Source organism: Maniola jurtina, chromosome 20 (assembly GCF_905333055.1).
Source record: "Maniola jurtina chromosome 20, ilManJurt1.1, whole genome shotgun sequence".
In the NCBI taxonomy this organism is placed as follows: Eukaryota; Metazoa; Arthropoda; class Insecta; order Lepidoptera; family Nymphalidae; genus Maniola; species Maniola jurtina.
The window spans coordinates 5,220,204-5,247,134 of record NC_060048.1 but is presented as its reverse complement, the minus strand read 5'-3'; the positions used below and the strand labels follow the sequence as shown (position 1 = coordinate 5,247,134).

General features: G+C 36.9%; 1 protein-coding gene across 2 annotated transcripts in view; it reads left to right on the top strand.

Moving 5' to 3' along the window:
- The window catches only part of LOC123875372 (membralin), a 145,022-nt gene that overhangs the window by 52,450 nt on the left and 65,641 nt on the right, over positions 1-26,931 (top strand). For both annotated transcript variants that reach the window (XM_045921154.1, XM_045921155.1), the window contains exon 9: positions 7,927-8,059. In XM_045921154.1, the coding sequence (XP_045777110.1) occupies positions 7,927-8,059 (133 nt within the window). The remainder of the gene's footprint in view (positions 1-7,926; positions 8,060-26,931) is intronic.

Below are 26,931 nucleotides of genomic sequence, written 5' to 3'. Positions count from 1 at the left end.
ATATTTAACTTTTAGTTCTGTTTTCAGTATGCCAATTTCATCGCAGGTACATAAATCTTTTTTGAGCTGTTACCATAAAGAGTAGACTTCACTCCGCCTGTAGGCGCTGGCCCTTAGATTACGCGAATCAAGCCGTAGTGAAGTTCTTCTGTTGAAGTATGGATCAATAAGCAACTCTTGTACGGACTTACTGGTATTTTAGCTTCCGTTTCATTGGAATTTAATATTAACTTATAATAATTGTATGTAAAGAAATGCTAATTTTATCATTAGACTTTTTTACATACAAATTTATAACAAAAGTTTAAAATAATAATGGATCATTTTACGCTATTTACTTACGGCTGAAATTAATAACATAATAATCTGTCGGTAAGTTACTTAGCGACGTAGCTTATTGCCAAAAAGACCATACACTTAGTGACTAATAATAACTACGCGAAGTAAGTAATCTATCGACAGATTAGAGATAGGATTGATTTTATCTATACTTACTAATACATATTATAAAGAAGTAAAGTTTGCAAGTTTGTTTGTTGGAAGTAATCTCCGAAATTACTGAACCGGTTTTGAAAGCTCTTTCATCAGTAAAAAGATACATTATTCCCGAGTGACATAGGCTTTATTTTCAAAAAAATTAGAGATCCCTGCAAACATTGTAATAAGCTTCCGCTAGCTAGATATGATTGCTCTACCATAGACAAAGTTAGACTTTTCCCTCGGATTGGACTTTTTCCTAGCTATAAAGTTTTTTCAGTATAAAAAAAGTTCTGTGAGATTTAGAAATCATCATCAAAATGAAGATAGAAACAAAAAATGTATCTGAATTTTTATCCCTATATCCAAACGAGATCGAAAAGCATTTTCGTTACAGTCGAATTTTACATTTTAATATTCTACCTATCCTAGGATCTTAGGTCGGTGTAGTGCAAACCTGAACAGATTAGATTGAAGGACCATCTTCGTGAGCTAATCTGGATAAGGCGAGGACACAATGGGCTTTATTAACAAGCATGCTCGATACAAATTGGCGTTGAACCGATACTCTCGCTTCGATACCCACCTTTACAAGATCACCTGTTCCACTTTGAAAATAAGGACTATTTTCCTATATCGTTTCCGTAGACGGCTTTAACAAATGTGTATGTCCCGAAACGTAGTTCAGGCGGGAGTAATCTCGCTGAACGAGAAAGTTTTTACTATGCTTTTGGTACTTGGTGGTTGATACTTAGATTATCACTTTAGTTTATTGCCTCCCGCTCTTAGTCTGCGCAGGGAGTATGAATAAATTTTGTCGTACTATTTTTTTTAGTGCGGTTCAACATGTAGCTAACTTTATACTTGTCATTAAATTAGCCGTGTGTTACATTTTATAAGGCTCTAAGTTATTTTTAATTTTATCATTGGATAAATTCATTTCAGTGGTTCTCAAAATATAACCCTTTATATAAAGGGTATTTTACGCTGGAGCAACAACATGCAACATTACGGCATGCCACAAATAGAAACATTTATTTTGCGGGTATTTTATTTTACAGTATGGGGCAGTCTATTTTATGCCGAGACAATATCATGCTGCAGAGGTGGAATATTGCTAACGATTATTGTTACTTTTTACATATTGTACCATGGCGTGCAATGCGGCCGTGTGGCGTGTTGCAATGTCGCACTATGTCGCTCTGGCGTAACTGAAGCTTTATAGAGAAAGCCAACGCGTGCCAGACCTTCGTTATTTTATAAAAACTGAAGGTTTCTTTGCGTATTGTCCCCAAAACATTGAGGAACGATCAGCGACTACGAAGTTTGGATCATGGTGGATTTGGAAAATAATAGGTAATAAAAGTGTAGCAGGTCTGGCTTGCGCTGGCTCTTAGTCCATTAGGAATATTAAGCTCGGCAGAATGTTGTCTTTGTTCTGGTAAAATTTTAAGTAGGATCCAACGATTTAACGATAGTTTTAATAAAACTTGCAACACCGGCCCCGTCGTTTTTGGCTATTGCGCGTAACCCCGCGGCGCCAAGTTTGGGCGCTAAGCCGTGCATTGGATATCCGCCTTTACGAGCTCGTTAGTGACGGTAATCGCGTTGCAGGAGCCGGATTACGCCTGTGCATTATTAGTGTTTTTATTGATTCACTCGCCTCCCGTCGTAAACTGAGATTATTATTCGCGACGACGACCCCTCCTTCCCCTCAGCCGCCCGCTCGTCTCACCCGTGACTTGTTTTGTTACTTAATCGCAACGATAACAACATTTAACGACGGCTAGGTGACTGGCGAAATTCCACTTCGATGTTTAGTACTCATTCTATTTTCATTAACCATTTATCCACTTAATGATCCAGATCCTAAGGGAGTGATTCAATGACTGGCTACACATAAAATTAAACCTTGGCGTGACACGGTGTTACAAGGTTGGTCTTTGACCTTTGTCCTTCATTAAATACAAAACGTTATAGCCCTCAACATCTAAAAGTTGCCAATTCATCACTGATACCTATATTTTGAATGCGAAAGTGTGTTTGTTTGTTGGTTTGTCCTTCAATCACGCCGCAAAGGAGCATCGGATCGACGTGATTTTTGCATGGGTATACCTAGTTAAAGACCTGAAGAGTGACATTAGCAACTTTTATTCTGAAAAATCAAAGAGTTCCACGGGATTTTTAAAACCCTAAATCCATTTCATAATCCTAAATCCACACCCACAATCCTAAATCAGCATCAGCTAGTAATTTCTAAAGGCAAAGTCTAAGTTTGCCTAAAATAAACGATTCGATAGACACTCATTATAAATTTCCGTAAACGTTTGGCGATTAATTTGCCAAATACAATTTTCAAGGAGATCTTGATTTCAAAATCATGTTTTCGATTACGGCTCTAAGGATAAAAAACACCAAAAACTGTAACCTTATGCCACTTTTCAGATCTTTGATTATATCCATGCAAAAAATAACGTCAATCCGTTGCTTCGTTGTGGCGTAGTTAAAGGAAAAACCAACAAATAAACACATTTTTATAATATGGGTAGTTGTACATCGCTACATTAAAAAGCCAACAATCTAATGCGAATCTTAAAGAAGAACCTTAAAACGGCATTGGAGCCATTATTCTCAATTTGTGCCAAGTTCAAGGAAGCGGAGGACAGACGCCGCGGGTGTCCCCCTTGATTAAACTAGGAAGAAGTAACAATTTGTGTGCTGCACACTTCCGGCAAGGATTGTTCTTCAAGCTGGATCCGAGTGTGCGTTTTCATTTGTCGCGTGCTGACTGATAATGAAATCTGAGCTTTCCGCCTGATTTCTACTCACCTTTGATTTAAAGTGGAAAGAAGGATTCTACTCTCTTAGAGAATTTATTTATTTTCTTTATTTATGCGTTTCACATGTAGGTATGTATCTACGTACAAGAATAACATGAGACCGTGTTAGGGTATAGCAAAATATACATTATAATTATTAAATAATTCACTTAGTTCAGATAATATTTTACAGTATTCATATTTTACATTAGAAACAAACATTGGTCTTTCATTTGTAATATACATATTTCAAGAATGTATTGGTGTCATATCTGTAGTAGAGATCTACGGTAACTTGCTAGAGTATTCTGTTTCATACCTCATCAGCATGTTTTTTTTTTTAATTTTCATATGCACAAATAAATTTAGTTTATGTCTGTTATATTTTTTATACACCGTGCACTTAACTAATAATGTAATATATTTACACTAAACTAGCCTATTTAAACAATAACGATATACAATTAATAAAATTAACTATTGTCAATCAGCGGAGGAGTCCTTAATAAAAACTTCTTTTAGAAGTTTCTTTTTCTTAAGAACTCTTTCGATACTGAATATGAATTGAGCTGATGTAATTTTTGATTGTTTTAAAATTGCCAATTTCCAAAGACTGCAAGGGAAAATTATTGCAGCTACGAGTTATCAGAAACATTTTCAGCATTGAATACTTGATTGTTCTATCATCAAATTATTTCGTGTTAGCAGTGTTTCGCGCGTGCCTCTCACCCATCTCTGGCGATCTACGTCTCGTGCCGGAATTAAAATTAATAGCGGACGCCGGCACGTCGTCGGCCGGCCCCGTCTCGACCCGCGCGGTAATTTGTTTACTCGCCTCGCTCCGGATTACTTCGCACGCTCCGCTGAATTGGTAACAGCCGTGACTTTTTAGCTGCGAACGATAGAGCAACCTTCCACAGCCGTCACTTAAGAAAAAAAACTATGAGACGGACATGCAATCGGACATAACAAGAGCGAAACTCATAAAGATTCCTTGTAGGTGTAGGCGACGCGGCCAAAAATTGTAGACTGCGAAGATGTTTTGCGTATTAAATATTTTACGTAATGATCATCTTTTAGATCGTCATCATCGATCAACGATCCGTGATTTTTAGCTGCAAACGATAGAGCAAACTACCATACCCGTCACTGAGACGGACAGAGATGACAATCGGACAATGAGAGCGAACCTCAACGATTTCTTGTAGTTGTAGGTATAATAGGCGGCGCCCAAAAGTTCGAGACTGCAGAAATGGATAATGTTTTGCGTATTTAAACAAACTGCGTAGTAATAATTTCGAGCTTTAAAGTTTTGCGTATTTAACATTCTGCGTATTGAACATTCTACGTATTGGCCATTCTGCGTATTGACTATTTTGTTAATTGACTATTCTGCTCTCGTAAATAAACACGATTTAAACATGTTATGTTTAAACGTTTTGCGTATTGAACATTCTATGTGTGTGTAGAGTTGTAGACGTTTGGATACCGCGCCTTTTCATGAAAAAATGTGCTTGATTTTAAAATGCTAATCTCAATCACTTGTTTCATTTCATTGTGTCATCATCATTTGTGTCAAACATTCAATTCTTGTTTCCACCTAATATTTCGCTTCATAGATTTTTTTTTATATGAAAATTAGTACAATCTCTCATTTATTTCATTTCCGTGTCACTTTGTGCAGTTCATAGAGATCATTATTATCCCACAACTTTATTGTTTCATCCTCAGTTTATATTCAATTAAAATGATCCGTAACAGTGACATTTATATAATTATGTTAGTGTCGGTATGCATGTAAGGAGTGTAAGTAATTAACAGGGCTCTCTCCGTCACTCATTTCATACAACCGTAGTTCCAATTTCATTTGAATATTAAGCAACCAAAGTCCATGAAATTTTGCAGACGTATTCTAGAAACTAATATGTATGTCTGTGGTTTTCCAGATTTCTGTTAAAATATTCGGTTTCAAAGTTACGCGGTCTTAAAAAATTTCATACAAATCTTTGAGCCCCTGTAATTTTAAAACTACATATTTTTAGAAAAATCTAAAACACCACAGACACAGATATTAGTTTCTAGAATATGTCTGCAAAATTTCATGGACTTTGGTTGCTTAATATTCAAATGAAATTGGAACTACGATTGTATGAAACGAGTGACGGAGAGAGCCCTCTTAATTCGGAGTCAGCCCTAATTGTGCGAACATGGTTGGGAGGCAGTTCGGCGTTGGTCTCGTGACTGGTAACATGTTCATCGTATCAGTGGCGCCTCATCAACATGCAAATAGACTGCCGCGGCGCCGGACAGTTGCCGTGTTGTATTGAGTTATGTCCCCGCGGTGATTGTCTGAGCTCTGAGGGTTGACTGCCTAATTCCTATGGAGTCTGTTGATGTGGTTATATTTTGGGAGTCTCACTGTTTGATATCTATGTTGTTAGTTTATATTACGGAGTAATATCTCCGGAACTAATGATCCTATCCTGAAAGTTCAATTCTGATTACCTTATCTCCGAGTTCTATCCATACTAATAAAAAAAAACTAATATTATGAATGCGAAAGTGTGTCTTGACGCAGGCATTTATAGCCTACTAGATGATGCCCGCGGTTTCGCCCGCATGGGATTAGGTTTTTCAAAAATCCCGTAGGAACTGTGATTTTTCGGAACTAGGCTGGTCTAGGTCTGTCGCCGCTATGTTAGTGATCTCTGTACCACGTTATAATCGGTTTAACGATGGACCGTGAAAAGTTTGTGTATAGACGGACAGACTTTTACATTATTAGTATTGACTAAGTCGAGAAAAAAAATTATAGGTGACATTGATGAAAAATAGGTCAGTTTTAAATCCTAAACCAGTCTAGGCAGTGTCGCGCGTTAAGCGACTAATAAGCTCCTGGCGCCGCTCATGTTTCGCTCGTTAGCGAGTAATTGTCGACACCTAATTAGCGCGACTCTGCGGAACTCGATGCTTACCGGTGACCGCTTACATATGACACGCGATTTTTTAAACCAACTGGGTTAGCTAAAACAAATCGATTACTCTATATAAAGGAATATTTGGATACCTACGAGCTCTAGATATCATAAAACTTTGAAATAATGCTCTTGAACGGCCTAAACCAAAAAAAGTGGGAAAGTTTTAAAATTCACCGTAGATGCATTTCCATTAAAACGCGAAAAAATTAAAACACGTATGGATTCAAATAGTTAATTTTATATGGGAAAATTTTAGAAATTCGTAAACTAATTATTGTGAAATAAACTAGCTTATGATAGGTAGATAATTTTGACGATTCAAAAGCACTTGTAAAAAGTTTATATGAACAAAAATCTATTCTATTCTATGCGCCCGGTGAAATTTTCACACGTACTTGGAGTGTGTCAAATACAAAAAAGCACGCTGCGACTATGATATATTCGCTGCCTGTTCATTTTTACATCCACTTTGCTGCGCTATCACTGAAAATTCGCGTAGTCAAACAGCATAAGAAACATTATTTGTCTGTCTAAATTATTTCTTCATATTTATAACGTATCTCACGGATATTTTGGGTCCCTATAAACCAGTGTAGGTTAGGAAAATAGATGAGATGGATTTCGTAAAAAAATTGAGTCTCGTGAGATTGGTTACTTTATTTTTAATCTACTTTATTTTTTTTTTAATTATTATTACTTTTTGATATCTTTGAGTCTTAATACAAAGGAAGACTTGTCTACATTGTAGGTAATTCTGCTTTCTCAGAGCAGTTTTCATGTATATTTTTAACTATGATCTGAACAAAATCACAGTGGTCTACGCCGTAGCCTCTTCGTAGTGTCTTCATATAATAACGTATTTCGCAGACATTTTGGGTACGTGTCCTAAACCAGTCTAGGTTATGTCCCACTGCACCTCGAGCGGCTAATAAGCTCGTAGCGTCTCTCGTGTTTCAGTCGTTAGCGGGTAATTGTCGACACCTAGTTAGCCCGACACCCGACACCCGACGCTCGGCGGTGACGCTCACATATGACCCGCGATATTTAATGCCGTCTTGCACCGCTGAAATATGCGAATGTACTTTGCTGCTTGAGCTAGTGAAATTGCAAGCCAGGTTCCTCCACGGATCTGATTACTAGCGACACTGTCCCGAAATTCATTTGGTTGAAAGTTAGGTCTTCCGAGATTGGAACTTTACTTTATTTTTGACTAGTTGATGCCTGTGTGCTTTCGTCCGTGCTGATTTAAGTTTTAAAAATTCCGTGGAAGTTCTTTGACTTCTGGGATAAAAGTGGCCTATGCCACTCCTCAGGTTATTATCTATGTGTATGCTAAAAATCACGTCTATCCATTGCTCCGTTGCGGCGTGATTGAAGGACAAACAAACAAACACACGTTCGCATTTATGAGTACCTAGTGATAGTTCCAGTCTTACCAAAAAAAAAAGTAGTTGAAAAAGAAAGAATTTTCTTGCATTGCAAAAGGTCTGCTTCTTTCTCTGGTCTGGTCTCAAAGCAGTTTCACTCAGGTTTTTAACTATGGTAGAACAAAATCACAGCGGTCTACGCCGTAGCACGCTGTAGCCATCTTTTACTACAAGTTTACAAGCCCGGTTTCAATCGTTTGGTAATATGCGTATTTTTGTTATCAGGTATGGAGGCCATCATGTCGGAGTTCTTCAACGACACTACGACAGCTTTCTATATCATCCTCATTGTATGGATCGCTGATCAGTACGATGCTATCTGCTGTCACACTGCGATCGCCAAGAGACACTGGTTGAGGTAAGTAATGGATATTAAGATGATATTGAGCGATCTTTCACATGCTATTTGATTAATTTTCAAATTAGGACAACAGGTAGAATTATAAAATCCATAAGGCTAGGCGGGCACGAGTGGTTAAATGGCCAGTGCGTGGCGGTCAAATAACCGCCTTGATACAACATACGGTTCATCTTATTTAAAGCTAAATGCGCTTTTCTTAATTATTTTATCAATAAGTTTCAACTAATGATGTTAAGTCTTTCGCGATATACTGTTGTAGCTGTTTTTAATATAGTCAAAAACATCAAACATTTTAATTCTTTAACTATTGTTTGTAGGTATTGAATCTAGTGAGTTCATCAAAACGTTGCGTTTACTACGAATTTTGCATTAATTTCATTTCAAAGAGCCATCGTGTCGCAGTATGGAATGTACGATGCAAATTGGATTATATCGTATGATATTAACAGTTGCGTTTTGACCCAAAATGGCAACCCAATTTGTGTCGCCGCTGATGTGGTGTATGGTTTATTAAAAAGCGCTCAGGTTCGGACGGCGCTTATTAATTAGCGTATTGATACTGAACCCAGAGAGATGATGTATTAACTAGAGGTGAAGACCTCATACAGGTGTCAAAAATGCGCCCCTAGCTAATGATGAAAAAACTTGTGGTCAACAATGTAGAACAAGGTCCAGCGGTAATTTACACATTGATTGACAAAAACCACGACTTCCTTAGGTTCACCGCCGTAGTTTAATAGTCACAGTTACGATTACGTCACCTCCGGTTTACTGACACTATATTACTATTGGCTAAAATGCACTCATGCAGCAAGAATTTGACAAAATTAGCCAATCACAAATACAAATAATTACAAATATACTAACTTTCGTACTAAGAGCCCCTCATACATGGACAGTCATGACTAATCTGCAGCTAAGCTGTGATTGCATAGCGAAGAACAACCTTCCTTTCATTGTCATACGCAGACCTTTTCGGACAGTTGCTTCACGGACGAGCAGTTGCAAAACAGCACTAACTGCTTGGCGCAGTTAATTCTCTCCAGTTAAGTTGTCTACTGCTCGAATATTGAACGTTGTTCAATTACCAGCTGCGGATTCAAGCTGCTCTTTTATGACCGCTCTAATGGGGCTGAGACCGTTTGAGACCGTTTTGTGGGACATCATTGCCTCCAATACATGACACCTCTATGCTGCAGCCGGTGCCACCCGCGTATGTGCGCGGGATGCCAATAGTGTACTTTGTGTTGCGTGGATGCTTTTGTTTCCGATTCCAATAATGAAACACCGATGCAAAATATAATCAACATAGTTCATAGCACACATTCATCAGTTCTCTTTTGTTTGATGTCAGAATTTTTGAATGTTTATTTTAAACATTGTTTTTTTGTTTTGTGGTAGTGTTACTAATAATATTTTTAATACTTACGTCTTTTTGGCCCGCTTGCACATAAATCTGAAAACCGCGAATTTGTGGTGTCAACATTTAAAAAAAAAATTAAAATGTGTTTCAATTTTCAAAATAAGATAACTATACTAAGTGGGGTATCAAATGAAAGGGTACATCCTAAACTGTACATCCTAAAACAGATTTTTATTTGTTTTTATGTATAATAGTTTTTGATTTATCGTGCAAAATGTTAGAAAAAATACTCGAGTAGTACTCGCACTTGGCCGGTATTTTGTTATGACTGAGTAGAGCTATTAACAGAGCCGTGGTTTACTTAGTACTTAGTAGTTGAACCAGTACGTCGAGTATGTCGAGTCATAGTCTGGCACTAATTAAGCTAATCCTTTTGTGTAGCCGTATGTCGAGTATCGACAGTTGTGGTTGTATTGACACGTGTAATTATATTATTATCTGACATACGCTACTCTATAATTACGTATATGAACTTCTCCACATTATCTATTCTCCGCATTATATATTAGTTATCTGATACACTTTGTAATATAATATCGTTATTGAATTAAGGTCTAGGTATGTTAGATCTTTCAAAAAGTTATCCAACTTATATTATAAATACAAAACTGTGTCTGTCTGTTTGGCTAGCTGTTCTAGGCCCAACAGTTTAACTTATTTTGATGAAATTTGGTACAGAGTTGGCTTACATCCCGGAGACAGGCATAGGCTGCTTATTAATAGGCACGGGATTTTTATAAACCTAAATCCACGCGCTTCATCTTGTATGATATAATTGAAGATTAAGTTAAACAAGTAGGTAATAAGTAACTTTACGGAGTAACGTAAATATTTCATCAAGGATTTTACATGGAATCTTTTAAAGTACAAAAAATAACTTTTAAATCTGAGATGCTCATATTTCTGCTTGGTATTATAAACGTCTCGCATTCTATGATACCGTGTATCATTTCCCTACAGGAAATAAAAAAGTAAGTTGTCTTCCTTATGCAAATACAATAAAATGTTCGATAAACATTGAATCGTCAAGAAACATCGACATTCGAAGGGAAAATATAAAAGGTACGTGGAATAACGAGGTCTATACAAACACCAGTCAATGATATACTGAGACAAATAATAGATACATCGTGCAGTAAGTATGTATATTCTTTATGAGGTACAGTCGGGCTCAACAAAATGTCAATACCAGTAAAATACCAAAGTAATGCATGATGAAACAGTATAACGTGATCGTAAATTCAGAATAACGTGAAAAGTATTTATGGACAATATTTATTCGACTTTGTCTGAAAGGATTTAGGTTTTAAAAATCCCTGGAGAACTCTTTAATTTTAAATATTAAACATTAAATTTTAATTAATTTTAAATATCAAAAAAGACCTTTATCCATCTCCAGAATACAAGCCATCTCTGGTACCAATTTGGTACCAAATGTCAAAATTGTTAAATTGATGGACCGTGAACAGCTACCAGACATACCCTATCGCATTTATAATATTAGTATGGACTATGGAAGTATATAGAACATAGAGATCGTTGGGCTGATAGATTCATAAAATAGCAAAACAATTATTCTGTCACTCAATGTTTGATTGCCAGTTAAATTTTTAATCTCCCAAAGTGAGTTTACGATTACTTGTCAACTCAGCTGTCAACCGGAATCTGAACTGATTAAATATTTCGGTTACGCGGCAAATTCAAATTGGTCATTTACTGTCCATTTATTTAGAATCAAAACTGCCAAGGATTATTATTCTCCGAGCGATATTAATATTGTATCAGGAATTATGGATTTGCCAAATCTTTGATTGTTAAATTGTTGTTGATAAGTTAAATTTCTTCTAAGTAATAATATGATTGTTGTAATTGAGAAATAGAAAAGGTGCTGCGAGTCAATCATTTATCAAACCCTAGGAATATGGTAAACCTGACCAATTTACCAAATTTTACTATGTGAAAGATGTTACCTATTTGTTTTCATCGAATACAAAATAAATTTTCATTCAAATATATCTACTTAACAGTTTACTGACTGTAATATAACGTCAAGTATGTCAAGCTTACACAAAATAAAAATCGCATTCAGTTTTAAAAAGTCTGAAAGTTTGAAAACAATTTGGTCCCCAAACTTCACATCTAGCTTCACTTTATTTATGTTGAACGCCACTTGAATTGAGAAATAAATTGATCTAATATCCGTACCTTAATGTAACGGGTCACGTCCACAAAAGTTCCACAGCCAATCGTACGTCCAATATGTCCCTAAAGATTTCTAGGAGTTGTGTACAAACACGGCACTTTGTTTTTACGCCTAGATCCGTGCCGCGCCGTCTTAATCAAGAGAACGGTCAGGCACGAATCAATTTGGCCGGTCGACGCAATAAGGAGAGAGCTATTAAAACAAGTGCAAATAAAGCAAATTGAAAATGGCACTTGCATTTTCTCAAGGGGGTTAAGAGAGGAGGCAACGTTATTTTTTTTCATACTGTTATGACAAAATTTATTGAATCATACTAACCAAACCCAAACGGGACTCTTATTACTGAGCCTCCGTTGTCTGGACGCGTCCGTCCGTCCGACTGTCTGTCAGCGGGCTGTATCTCATGAACAGTAATAGGTAGAGAGTTCAAATTTTCACAGATAATATATGTATTTCTATTGCGGCTATAACATCAAATAATAAGAATTTCAAAATGGCCGCTTTGTATTTGCCTTGCTCTGTTGGAAGAAAATGAGCAAATTATGCTTTTTTAACCTTTCATTCATTTATTAGTATTAGTATTTTAGTTAACATCTATTAGAGAGTCATCAAGTCAGAGACTATTTTAGCATATCGGTAAAAACTGTTAGCACTTTGATGCGTGCTTGAAGTTCTTCATTTTGCTGTCCGTCTTTTGTTCACGTGGGTAGATGCACCTTGTAAAATTTAATATTTTAAAGAATTCCCCGTGCTCCCGTGAGTCGCTAAGTAACAAAGTTCTTTGTCAATTTAAGAACTCTATTCTTTCTACTAATAATGCACTCTGTGAAGGCACATTGCTTGCTTCTTTGCGTTCACGATTAAGTTTGTGAAACATAATGGAAACAAGAAGAAAAATGTGCAATATTCATTTCATATACAAATTACTTGGAAAAACGAGATCCAAAGAGGATAATACCTGTTTCTTTGTTACGATACGCTTTTCGCTTATTATGGTTGAAATAGAAAATGTGTTTTAGGGTTTTGTGGTAAGATACGTAACCCTATTAGTTTCATCTAATCTAACCGTCTTTATGTGTCACAGCCATTTTAAAAATAAACTATTAAAGCAATGAAGTTGAAATTAATCTCACTCATAGAAACCTGTTACCGTTAAAAAAAAGTGCTGAAAAACCGGCCAAATGCGAGTCAGACTCGCGCACCGAGTGTTCCGTACTTGGGTATTTTTTCCGACATTTTGTACTATAACTCAAAACAGATGGACAGATAGACAGACAAAGTGCAAAATTTGCAACAAAGTTATCCTATAAGGGTTCCGTTTTTCCTTTTGAGGTATAAAACTTTAAAAATTAGGGAAACATTTCACCGGTCGCGTGGTACAAATTTGGCGACCGCATGACGAGCGGACTCTCCGCATAAATCTTCGCGACCGCCAATTAAGAGGAAAACCATCTCGAATGACTTAGACGATTTCACCTTCAAACTAGCAATTTTGACATGTCATGACCCTCTATTGACAATTAATCAAGCAGACATTTCAATCTGCGAAATTTACGCGGACTTTTAGTATTTTGACGTAGGAGGGTAAAAGATCCAGTACATGAACGAATAAGGATTACCCTGACTTTCACCTAAAATTAAGATATATGAGAATTGTTCTATATATAATTTTTATTTTTTGTGTATCTGTACACAGTATATCAAAAAATCAAATAAAATGCGTGGTATTAATTATTATAAATTATTTTATTTAACAAAAGGATAAATTGCCAGTAAATGAACTGGAAATTTCAGTGAATGAACGAACTCTATCTAGTGCATAAACTCTCGATTCCTATTAATAAATTCTTAAGTATATTTTCGGCTTGGAATTTAAAAAAAAATGTCAGATTTTCAGTTTTTGACTTATTGTATATTTTTTTCTACATTTTGCGCGATAAATCAAAAACTCTTTTACATAATAATAATAAATAAAACCTGTTTTAGAATGTATAATAGAGCCCTTTCATATGATATTATCCCCTTTGGTATAGTTATCTTAGTTTGAAAGTCACCTAAATTTTCTGGAAAACAGTCCAAATGACTACAGAGAAAATGAAACTTAACGCCCTTGTTGCATCCAAGTCGCTGGAAGTGCAACATCAGCTACTGAATGTGTTAAGAGTAGTGAGAATAATATACCGTAACACAAGTGTCTGATGTTATCAGATTTGTTCCTTTGAGCCGAGAAGCCACATGTTCTGATGCTTTTTAGACAATCTAAGATCTCTCATTAAGTGATCCAAATAATTTTGATTGAATGGTCTAAGTTGAGATGTAAAAAAGTCACTACATCGTCACTACCTTCTGAAAGTTCTTGAAATGGTAGATTAGAGGTACTGGGTTGGGGCTGAGGTACAGATTTATCACCAGAAGTCAGAATCGTTCAAATTGCAGACTGCAAGTTACAATAGAGCCGCTTGGAACAATTTTTTTGCTGTTTCTTCTGGTAATATTCACAACGCAGAAATAATAATCATCATGGTGTTTAGATGGTTCGCGCCAAATAATAAAATTTTTTTTTAGTAAAAGTAGTTAACTATTCTTATTTGCTCATAAACGCAACGAGGAAATACAGCTTCCACATATAAAAATTGGAGTCCAGGCCTTGCTGTTAGCTGCTAATGGGTTCTCAAAGTAGCCCGAGTATGCTTGTTTTACTGGGCACAAAAGGAAAGAATGAAAGGAGCTTACCCAGTACATCTTAAAAGATCCGTTATAGATACATGCATCCTGCCATGCCTTACCTATGCCAGCCAAACATGGGTCCAGACAAAGAATATAAAAAGAAATAGTAACTTGCTAAAGGGCGATGGCAAGTTGCATAAATTAAGCAAAAAATATTCAAAGTGAGAATTGAAGACATAAGAAAAAAGACAAAGCCTACAGACACCTTGAGACATGCCCTAAAACTGCAATGCAAATGGTCATATTGTATCGATTTTTACAGATGAAAGAAGGACAGGTAGGTAGACCGAAGACGCGTTGGTCTAATGCTATTGTGCAAATCGCGAGAGAAAATTAGCTTGATAGTACCAAAGACAGAGAGAAATGGGGATACCCAAGAGGGATCCATATCCAAGAATGAAGAATACTAGAATAAATATAAAAAAAATTCAAAAGAAAAATAAAACCGATTTCAAAATCACAAACACTAAAAAGTAAAAAATAATTTAAGTTATTGTGGTTTTTGAAGTCGGTTTTATTTTTCTTTTGAAAATTTTTTATTTCAAAATTTTTAGTGGCCCCACTGTACTATAATAATATGCCATGCCCAGCTAAAACCCTACTGTTTACTAAGCAATTACACTGATCGCGAGCAATTTGCTCTTATCCATTGAGGAGTTCTGTTCTCCATCTCAGAAGATATTCATCAGAACTTCATCAAATTTATATGGGACCACCTGCAAAGTATACCTAGCTTTTCAAAAAAAAATAATTTCCAAATCGGTCCAGGCGTCTTTGAGCAATCGGTGAACATACATTAAAAAAAAATTGAATTTGCTCTTATCCATTGAGGAGTTCTGTTCTCCATCTTCAAAGATATTCATCAGATCTTTACCAAATTTATATGGGACCACTTGCAAAGTATACCCTATCAAACAAAAAAAAATCCAAATCAGTCCAGGCGTCTTTGAGTAATCGGGGAACATACATAAAAAAAAAGATACCGACGAATTCAGAACCTCTTCCTTTTTTTAAAGTCGGTTAAAAATATACTAAGATTTACTAACATGGTGTTATACCACAGAGTAGCAAACAGAGGCAAAGCTTCTAAGAAGCGAGCAAATTTTATAACTATTTTGGTAGGGTTGGCACTGGAGGATACAATTTAATTAACAATAGTTATTTGTTCAACAAGATGGTAAAGTTTGTTTTTGTTGTGATTGCCTAGTTTAAATATCGATCAATAGATCTAAATATCGATTTTGAACGAAATCAATCAATTTAGAAAGAATTATAAATGGTGCCAACTTTTTTAAATTTTGGTTACAGTTTCCTATTTTGTGATCCCAGGGAGCTCTAAATATCGATTTTGAACGAAATCGGTCAATTAACAAAGAATTTCAAAATGGCGTCGACTTTTTTAAATTTTGGTAACAGTTTCTTATTTTGTGATCCCAGGGAGCTCCAAATATCGATTTTGAACGAAATCGGTCAATTAACAAAGCATTTCAAAATGGCGTCGACTTTTTTAAATTTTGGTAACAGTTTCTTATTTCGTGATCCCAGGGAGCTCTAAATATCGATTTTGAACGAAATCGGTCAATTAACAAAGAATTTCAAAATGGCGTCGACTTTTTTAAATTTTGGTAACAGTTTCTTATTTTGTGATCCCAGGGAGCTCTAAATATCGATTTTGAACGAAATCGGTCAATTAACAAAGAATTTCAAAATGGCGTCGACTTTTTTAAATTTTGGTAACAGTTTCTTATTTCGTGATCCCAGGGAGCTCTAAATATCGATTTTGAACGAAATCGGTCAATTAACAAAGAATTTCAAAATGGCGTCGACTTTTTTAAATTTTGGTAACAGTTTCTTATTTTGTGATCCCAGGGAGCTCTAAATATCGATTTTGAACGAAATCGGTCAATTAACAAAGAATTTCAAAATGGCGTCGACTTTTTTAAATTTTGGTAACAGTTTCTTATTTCGTGATCCCAGGGAGCTCTAAATATCGATTTTGAACGAAATCGGTCAATTAACAAAGAATTTCAAAATGGCGTCGACTTTTTTAAATTTTGGTAACAGTTTCTTATTTTGTGATCCCCAGGGAGCTCTAAATATCGATTTTGAACGAAATCGGTCAATTAACAAAGAATTTCAAAATGGCGTCGACTTTTTAAATTTTGGTAACAGTTTCTTATTTCGTGATCCCAGGGAGCTCTAAATATCGATTTTGAACGAAATCGGTCAATTAACAAAGAATTTCAAAATGGCGTCGACTTTTTTAAATTTTGGTAACAGTTTCTTATTTTGTGATCCCAGGGAGCTCTAAATATCGATTTTGAACGAAATCGGTCAATTAACAAAGAATTTCAAAATGGCGTCGATTTTTTTAAATTTTGGTAACAATTTCCTGTTTTGTGATCCTAGGGATCCTCAGATATTGATTTTGAACAAAATCTATGACAGTTCAAGAAAATAGATTTTAAACACTATTTAAATTATTATCATTAACATTAAATTAAATGAAAACACGACGCGCGACGTGTACTGCAGCCCCTGAACTTGAGCACAGGCCGATCCGGTATAAACCGATTTCTCTCCGTACGCGACGTAGCGCCTGTGCTCACGCACACACGCGCCTCAAGCTTGTAGTAGTGTACCTATCGTAGCGCGCTTGTATGAAGCTTTGACTCTGTTCGCTACTCATGTGGTTATAGAACGCAATACCACACTCACAAACACTCGTACAAACATACAACACACTCACACACACACATGGACGCACGCACACGCACTTTTGAACGGTTTGAACGGAACACGGTTTTGAAATTGAAATTGAAAAAAGTGTAAGAATTTGTAAGAAAATATTTAAAAAAGGTATATCAGCCGGTTTTTTATTCCAGCTCTTAATACATGTAAAAACGTCCAATCTGTTCATTTACTCGAGCCTTTACCCTAGTACCTAATTATATCGACCGCCCCATATCAAAACAAAGTAAATGTCATTTTTCCGAAAATCGTTTTATGTCATAAGCCTAACTTTCATAGTATGTCCCGTTGTATTGTAAGGACACCCACATTAAAGTAAAATTAAAAGCTAGTAAGTCGCTTTGACCATTTTAAAACATAGTAAGTCTTTGAACTCGCTAGGTTTTTTATAGATTAATGCGCCTTACTAAGTTTTTCAAAGGAATTAGATTAAATAAAATAAATATCACCCATTATCTAAATACCATGTCAAAACAGTAAATACTTAATAATGCATTAAAACTTAAAAGTAAGATAGGAAAAGTCAAAAGGAGTTCTGACCTCTACATGTCAACTGTTAAAATATGGTTTGCAAGGGAAATACTTTGCATACTTACATAATGTTTTTAGGGTTCCATATCTCAAAAGGAAACACGGGACCCTTATAGGATCACTTTGTTGTCTGTCTTTCTGTCCGTCTGTCCGTCTGTCGTGTCTGTCAAGAAAACCGATAGGGTATTTCCCGTTAACCTAGAATTATGGGCAGGTAGATAGGTCTCAACTCTCATAGCCCAAGTAAAGGAATAAATCCAAGAACAAATTTCGTGATTCTAGATCAACGGGAAGTACTGTATAGGTTTTCTTGACGGACGGACGGACAAATGGACAGACAGCAAAGTGGTCCTTTAAGAGCTCCGTTTTTCATTTTGAGGTACAGAACCCTAAAAAAGAAAATGATGCACATGTAATGAATAAATGTGTTGGCCAGTCTTCACACTAAAATATTTAAACCCCTTTAATTTAAAAACTGTCATAGCCTAGTGGTTAGAACGTCCGCCTCCTAATCGAAGGTCGGGGGTTCGATCCCGGAATCACGCACTACTAACTTTTCAGTTATGTGCGTTTTAAGCAATTTAATATCACTTGCTTTAACGGCGAAGGAAAACATCGTGAGGAAACCTGCATACCTGCAAGTTTTCCATGTTCTCAAAGGTGTGTGAAGTATGCCATTCCGCATTGGACCAGAAAGAACTACGGCCTAAACTTCTTTTGAATTTAAACCACTTACTAGGTTTTGATCTGAGAAAGAAATTTGACATTAATTGACAAAATTGAGAGACCTAAGCTTGTATAAGAACACAGAAGTGTCATAATTTGTGTTCACTTTGCCTAACGTCTCTCAGAGAGCAGAGAGAGATTTAAACTGTTTCTTATAATCACTGGCCATATTTCAAATGCGAAAGTGTGTTTGTTGGTTTAATATTCAATCACGCTGCAACGGAGCAACCAGTCGACGTGGTTTTTTGCATGGATACATTTAAAGACCTTGAGAGTGACATCTCTCTCCGCATCGTATTCTTTATTGCTGAGGGTTGTGACCTCTTTCCATTATTCCTACATCTAATGGTAGGTTTTCTTGGGATAATAATGCAGTGGGTTCAAAGAGCCTACGGAACTCGACTAGAAAAACGAGATTTTGACACTTAGGTTTAACGGTTATGAATTAGTTATTAATATCAGTGATAAAATTGATTAGGGCTGTCAGGTAAAATGACATTTATCTCGGAAAATCAAAGAGTGTCCACGAGATTTTTTTCCAAGTTTGCGCTACTAACTACATATATTATGAAGAGGAAAGGTTTGTTTGTTTGTTATCGATAAACTCTGAAACTACTGAACTACTTGCACTAAAGACATAATCATCAACATCAACCGACAGACGTCCACAGTGAACATAGGTCTTTAATAGGGTCTTCCACATGCTACGGGTTTGCGCCGCCTGAATCTTTGCGCTTGCGCTTGACGACAATCATGCTTTAAAGAAAGCAATGATGAGGTCCAAGTTGGAGCACGCTTACCTAGAAGATGCCTATTCACTCTTGGCTTGCAGGTATCTAAGGTATATATGGCAGGAAACACGGCCGCCGAAATGGCGTTCCAACCTTTAGGCTCTCCCCATTGCCCGCAGCATGAATCTGAGCTTTCTTATGAGACCCATGGTTATATTATGTACATATAATATCTCATAAGAAAGCTCTAACACACAATCCAGCTAAGTAAGTCCAATTTCGAAAAAAGCTAGCTAGCCGACAAATCTAACTCAGGCAGCCTTCGGGGACCTTCGAGATGTCTCTGTCCAAAATTCCTCAATGCTTGAAGAACAGTCTTTGAATAGTGCATATTGTCAGTGATGAAATATGGATCCGAAATATAGGTCTTTTTTTTGTACACAGGAAATGCCTGACGCATACCCCTCCGTCATGTGGGGCTTGCACCAAACTTGCACTACTACGAAATCCATTTCGGAACACGGCACCCGGAACGAGGCGCGCTATCTCCTAACATAGGTATAATACCTATTTAGAACACTTACTATCTGTCATCATAATCTATGACAACCTCCGAGTATTTACCTGGTAAAACCGTAACTTTAGAATAAAATTTAGTATATAAGCAGGCTTCATTTAGAAATGAAAAAATCCCTATTTTATTTTTCAACGATTATAAACACAACTTTCATTCAAAAATAATAAGCTTAAATTCATTTTAAATAATATTTTGCGACGAAATGACGCGCACAGTCCTTCCGCCATGACAGTCCAGTGGACACTGAATTCCATAGAGCGCCTGCAAGAAAATAAATAGCACAGGAAGTTTTTTGGTTAGTTTTAGATTATTTAAGAAACGAAAAACATTTAGTATAAAACTAACAGTTAAAATTGATTGCTAAACCTAAACATATCATTTTCTGGAGGTTGGCTTCAAAGTATCAAGATGTTAAAGAAAACTTTTACAGAACAAGTTGCGAACAGCAATGTTTTCAACTTGGTTTTTTTTTTTATTGGGATAATGTATACTAAATAAAAAGAGGCCCTTATAATCTTCACAAACTGAAGTTTTTAATTGCATGTATTTAATAGCTGTTAATGCTTTAGAAAAATAAACAATTTACTTCAAAGTACAGCATTTTTGCGATTTGTCAAATAGCAATTACCTTAAGCTCCGCCCCGACAGTTTGTCTACGCCCGCCCTGATTGCTCTCACTACACGCACTGCCCTATAGCTGGCTAATCGATAACCCGATGTTTGGCTGAACTATTGATACGTAACTTTTTTAAGGTTCCGTATAGGAAAAACGTAAACCTTATTGGCGGATATATAATAATAATAATAATAATAATCTTTATTTATTTAGGCAACAAAGGCCCACAATATTATGTTAGTAAACATCTTAACCTATGTTAGTAACTAAATTATAATGTAATGTATGTTAGTAAGAAACTTATTCTATGTTAGTTAATATAATTAATATACTTATTAACTAATGCAGACATCCAGTGCGCTTTGAGAGCGCTGTCCTGTCTGTCTGCTATCACCTTCAGGATAATGTTGGGACTTCTCTCCAGCCTGCTTTTAATTGAGGCGATCCGTTTCCGCATTATTGCGAAGAAACCGTCTACACGGTTCTCCGCAAACATACCGGACGCGCTACAGTATCGAGGCAGTCCCAACATTATTCTGAAGATGTTATTATACTGGACTCGGAGAGCGTTTATAGATTTTTGGGTATAGTCAACCCACAGACTGCACGTGTAGAAGCTCTGACAAAAGGACTTGAACAAAGTGACCTTAACTTCTTTTGTGCAACGTGCGAATCTGCGAGCTATCATATTCCCTCTAACCGCCAACGCCCTCCGTTCCCTATCTATGTCACAGTTATCTTTCATGTCTGCTGTAACCACATGACCCAGGTATGTGAATTTGGGCACCCTAACCAGCTCTGCACCGTACAGTCTCACTGGAGGTACATAGCTGGGAGAAATGCTACCCGCCGCAAAGACCATTAGCATGCTTTTTTTTACATTATATTTAAGTCCATGCTTTTCAGCATAGTCTTCGCACACCCTCAGCAAATCTCTCAGCGCACAGACCGATGGGCTCAGCAGCACCATATCATCCGCGTAACTGATGTTATTAATCATCTGATTATCAATCGAACATCCCGTATGCATGCTGCTGAGCCCCTCGATCAGCTCGTTCATGTACAGGCTGAAAAGCTTCGGTGAGCTCCGTCCACCTTGCCTGACTCCGCATTCCAGCCTATACGTGTCCGAGTATACCCCCGCCCACCTTACCTGGTTAGCCTGCCTTGCATACCAGTGCCTAAAGATGCTGATGAGTTCCTGCGGCATGCCAGTGCGTCTGAGCTTGTCCCAGAGTATTGGGTAAGACACCAGATCAAACGCTTTTGAGAGATCCAAGAAGCAGGCGTACACTGGTGTTTTCCTGCTCGTATAATACTTGACGGTCTCCTTTAGGGTCAACACGGCACTCTCGGTGGAGAGCCCCGCCCTAAACCCAAACTGTGCATCATGCAGGTCTAGGTATTGATCCAGTTGTCTATCCAGGAGGCCGTCAAGCACCTTGGCTGTTATGGTAGCTAATGAAATCGGTCTATAGTTTTTGATATCTGTAACGTCCCCCGTTCTGTCCTTCACAACTGGCACCACCACATTCCTCATCAATTCCTCTGGCAAGTATGAATGGACCATGCATATGTTATACAGCAGACATAAAACTCTAGGCAAGTGCACACCAGCATACTGAAGATGCTCAATGCTCAACCCATCATGCCCTGGCGATTTTCCACGAGTCATACACTTGACAATCTTCTTGACCTCTTCAGTTTTAAAAAAGGCCAAGGTGTGATTAGGTCCAGCATCAAGTCCCTCCACTGTATGCTCACTTACATAATCGTGCGTAACAGGCAGCGCTTGCACCCTGAAATGATTCATAAACAAATTGGCTATGTCCTTGGTGTCACTAATTCCGCCGACACACACAGGCAGGCCAGGCCTTGGCGTTAAACTTCTGGTACACTTCCAAAATTCTTTAAACTTTTTATTCTTATGATTTTTAGCAATAATATCCATTTTAATTTCGTCTTGGTGTCTAATACACCATTTTAATTTAGATTTAAATATTTTCCTGCTTTTAACCATAGAATCATAATACTGACCCACGGAGGGCTTGCCAAAATATACCCATACATGAAAGCAACGCTTAGCCTCCCTGTGCGCCTCACCTACATGTCGATTCCAACCTACCACTACTTTATTTTTATTTTTACAATTTTTTTCCCTATAAGTAGCAATCGCAGCCTTTGACATTACATTTACTATTCTTAGGTACATATCATCAATAAGTAGCCTATGATCGACACACTGACACATCTTATTCTTCACACATTCAATCATTTCACAAGGAAAATCTATGTAACGTAGCTCCTCATTACAAATTTGAGTGTACTTCTCTACCTGAGTCAAGTCCCTACACCCCCATATAACCCTATTTATCTCTTTTTCTCTACCCCATGTCGGCATTGAGCGACGAAAAGCACCAAGATTACAATTAATGACAAGTGGAAAATGGTCAGAGGAGTGCACACCATATTCCACAGAAATGTCCTGAATAGTTATTTTAGCCGCTCCCGTAACTAAGCAATGGTCTAACCATCGCCTACAGTTGTTATGAGCATCACTAATGAACGTAAATGTGTCCGAGTCAATACCTAGCAGCTCAATATCCGCACATATCAATTTTTGCTCCGTGCAAAACGATAAAAGTTCCTTTCCAAAACACCCAGTCGGGTGGGCATTAAAGTCCCCAAGTAAAAAAGCATGTTCCGCCCCTGCATTCTCAATAATAGCACTTAACTCACCTAAACACTCCGTAAATATAACTAAATTTTCCATACAATCAGTAGGCATGTATACACTGCACACTACATACTCGCAACCACTCTTTGAGATTTTTATCGCAGCTATACGATTATTATTTGATTCGATAATACACACGTTATCAAACATCGATTTACGCCACAGAACCGCAACGCCGCCATGCGGCCGGCCGCGCAATATGCCCGATGTGATGTCAACAGCAGATTTTCCGTGAAATTCAAAGTCATCGTGTATCTGACCCAAGAAAGAGATATCGTAGGGCAACAACCAAGTCTCCTGCAACGCTATAATATCCACTTCATGACAGAGTTGTCTTATTTCATGGACAGAAGTCTTGACATTTTTACAATTATAACTAATAATCTTATTTACGTAGTTCGTACTGGCCATTTAAGTTTGTAAAGGAACCGAATTCGCAGCTATACTGTGTCTAAAATATATAAAATTACGGAAGGAAATCCCCTCCGGCCATAACGTATCATTTAAGTACAGATTCCTTTTGCATTTAGACACCCATACTTTATATGAATTGTAGCCTTTATCTATCTTCATATTTATTTTTTCTAGCTGCACTACTTCCTGAGTATTACTATGTATGTAGTCTATAATATCTTTTTCAGTGGTATCTTTATGCACATTCGATATAAACAACGGCACCTTAGTCTCAGCTGCCCTAAACTTGCAATTCTGCTCACTAGGGGCCTTTCCAGTCTTACCTTCAAAGCGGTTCCTATACCTTCGTAGTCTCACTTCCGTCCACTCCTCCGGTGACTCCCTCCGCTTCCAGTCTCCTTCCTTTCGGACCACGTCAGCCATAGTAGCCACAGGACACACTCCATCACTACCTCGATTCGTCGAGACCAGTTAATATAACGGATCACTTTGTTGTTTATCTGTCTGTCTGTCGTGTCTGTCAAGAAAACCTATAGGGTACTTCGCGTTGACCTAGAAGCAAGAAATTTGGCAGGTACGTAGGTCTTATAACACAAGTAAAGGGAAGACTGCAAAAACCGTGAATTTGTGATTACATCACAAAACAAATTCAAATGTTTTCATGAACAAATAATTAATTATATTGGCGTCACTCAGAAAAGCAGGTATTATTTAAATATTTTTATCGAATTATTGGAATGTCCTCTCCAAAACCAACACAAAAAAACACAAGTTTAATGTGCAAGGTTATCCGAGAGTTTTAATCTAAACAAACTAATGCCAAAATAAATAATTTAATTAGAGCGTGATTGCTATCACAACATCTAATTATTCAGTTCACAATCCAAATACCGAAAATATGCGATATCGCTCCGAATCTCAGAAGGAGACTAAACTAAAACCTTCAAAACACCCGTATTTATGCAAGTTCAATCTTGTTGGCCTCCTAGTAACAGATTGTATGACATCGAATGAGCCAAATATCGATTTTATCAAACTACCTGCATTAGGTAAATTAATAATTTTATATTATTTTTGACAACTCAAATCAATTTTTAAAAATAACCTTACAGTTCGGCCGTCCTGAATTTAACACGCCCTCGTGTTTCTAAATAATCTTGTCATGTCAGTCGCGGGCTTCCTTGCCCTAAGTCAAATCCAAATCATGGGCTATCCTGCCCTCCGTCAAATCATTAAAACCTACCCTTGAACTGTCGAACTCTCAGTTTTAATATCAAGTCAACAATAAATCCAAACGACTAACTTCTCATTCGATGTATACAAAATCTGAACCACTTATTGCAAATTACTTTCCACTTCACAAAAGACTAAATTCTTAAAAAAAAAACTAAAAATTTTAATCACCAAATCAAACTCAATAAAAATTTTAATCAAATGTGGGTTGTTTACAAAAAGATACCAAAGCGAAATTAAGACAACGTGAGACACGTCCCGCTTCTGAATTATTGGCGTCACTCAGAAAAACAGGTATTATTTAAATATTTTTGTCGAATTATTGGAATGTCCTCTCCAAAACCAACACAAAAAAACACAAGTTTAATGTGCAAGGTTATCCGAGAGTTTTAATCTAAACAAACTAATGCCAAAATAAATAATTTAATTAGAGCGTGATTGCTATCACAACATCTAATTATTCAGTTCACAATCCAAATACCGAAAATATGCGATATCGCTCCGAATCTCAGAAGGAGACTAAACTAAAACCTTCAAAACACCCGTATTTATGCAAGTTCAATCTTGTTGGCCTCCTAGTAACAGATTGTATGACATCGAATGAGCCAAATATCGATTTTATCAAACTACCTGCATTAGGTAAATTAATAATTTTATATTATTTTTGACAACTCAAATCAATTTTTAAAAATAACCTTACAATTAGTATTTTCAATTTTCAAAGTAAGATAACTATACCAAATGGGGTATCATATGAAAGGGTTTTGCCTATACATTTATATACTTTTTTTATGCAAAATAGTTTTTGAAAAATAGCTGAGTACGGAACCCTCGGTGCGTGAGTCTGACTCGCACTTGGCCGGTTTTTATAACTAAATAGGCTTGCGCTTGACTGCAATCACATTAAACATGAAATGATGCAGCCTAAGGTAGAGCACGCCGCCCAGAAAGTGCCTATTCACTCTTATTTTGAAAGTATAATAGCTAGCGGAAAAAACGGAAGCTGGTAGAGCATTCCATATTCTGGCAGTGCGTATTAAAGAACTAAAGAAAGAAAATGCATTTATTTGTTGTTGGTGTCACAGATAAAACCAAAGCATACACATTTAACAATTTTATCTGTAACTCTACCCCAAATGGGGTACAGCTCAGCATAATGTCTTGCATCATATTATAATTCCCGCGCATTGCTGGAGGGAGCTGCAGGTCAAATCCATGCTCTTTTATCATTTACACAATCTTTTTAAACTTGCTAAAATTGGTTGCGGAATTTTTGTTATAAAAGATTATACCTATTCCCACTAATGAATTCTGACTTTCCTGATGCGGAGCACGGGATTCGCAAGGCTATTACGATGTCTAGTTAGTTAGGTATTATGTAGATCGCCAATTTTCTTGTAACTAAGAATATTTTGTCTTACAAAAATTATGTTATTACAGAGAAAATATTTTGTCCTTTCAAAAAAGTGTATATTAAGTTGAGACCAAGAAAACTGACCTCGGGCGAATGAATAAACCTCTAATCGAAGCTGGCGACCGGGGCGAGGCATAAATCAGCCTCCCCTATGACGCCCGCCGGAGCCTTCAATTTGGTACATCCTTAAAATGACACACGAGAACACGCTCTAACGACCGCGTCATCTCACCGCCCCGCTAAATATATCGCGTGAATATTATCGTTATTTTGCGATCCGATTTGCAGTTGTCTATATTATATGCCTTGTTGTGTTAGATTTTTGTTTCGAAGCCGCATGTATGGACCAACTACCTTCCTGCGGTTCAGACCCCGTGGATTTCATCATCATTAAATCCTATGTCCCCCTTTTGGGGCAGAGGGCAGACACCAAGCTGATCTATCGGACGCCTTATGCTTCAACTTGCCTGCATTAATTTAGGCTTTTTAAGATTCATGGAAACTATTGGATAATCCAGAATTAAATCAGTCTATGTCACTTTCGCATTTATAATATTGGTAGGATTTGACAGTTTCTTTTATCTTGGGCGTATTCTAAGACTGATGCAAGGTCTGGACCTAGCTTGTTTGTGTTCTTTAAAGACTGATGGAGTTTCAGCAGACATTTTGCACGATGTTGAGTAGATTGAAAGGCTTTCATCATAACTTTATATCTTTCTTTCAAGGGAAAAACCAGCTACACTACATCTAATGTCTGTCAACAAGAAAACAAGAACGCAGATAATA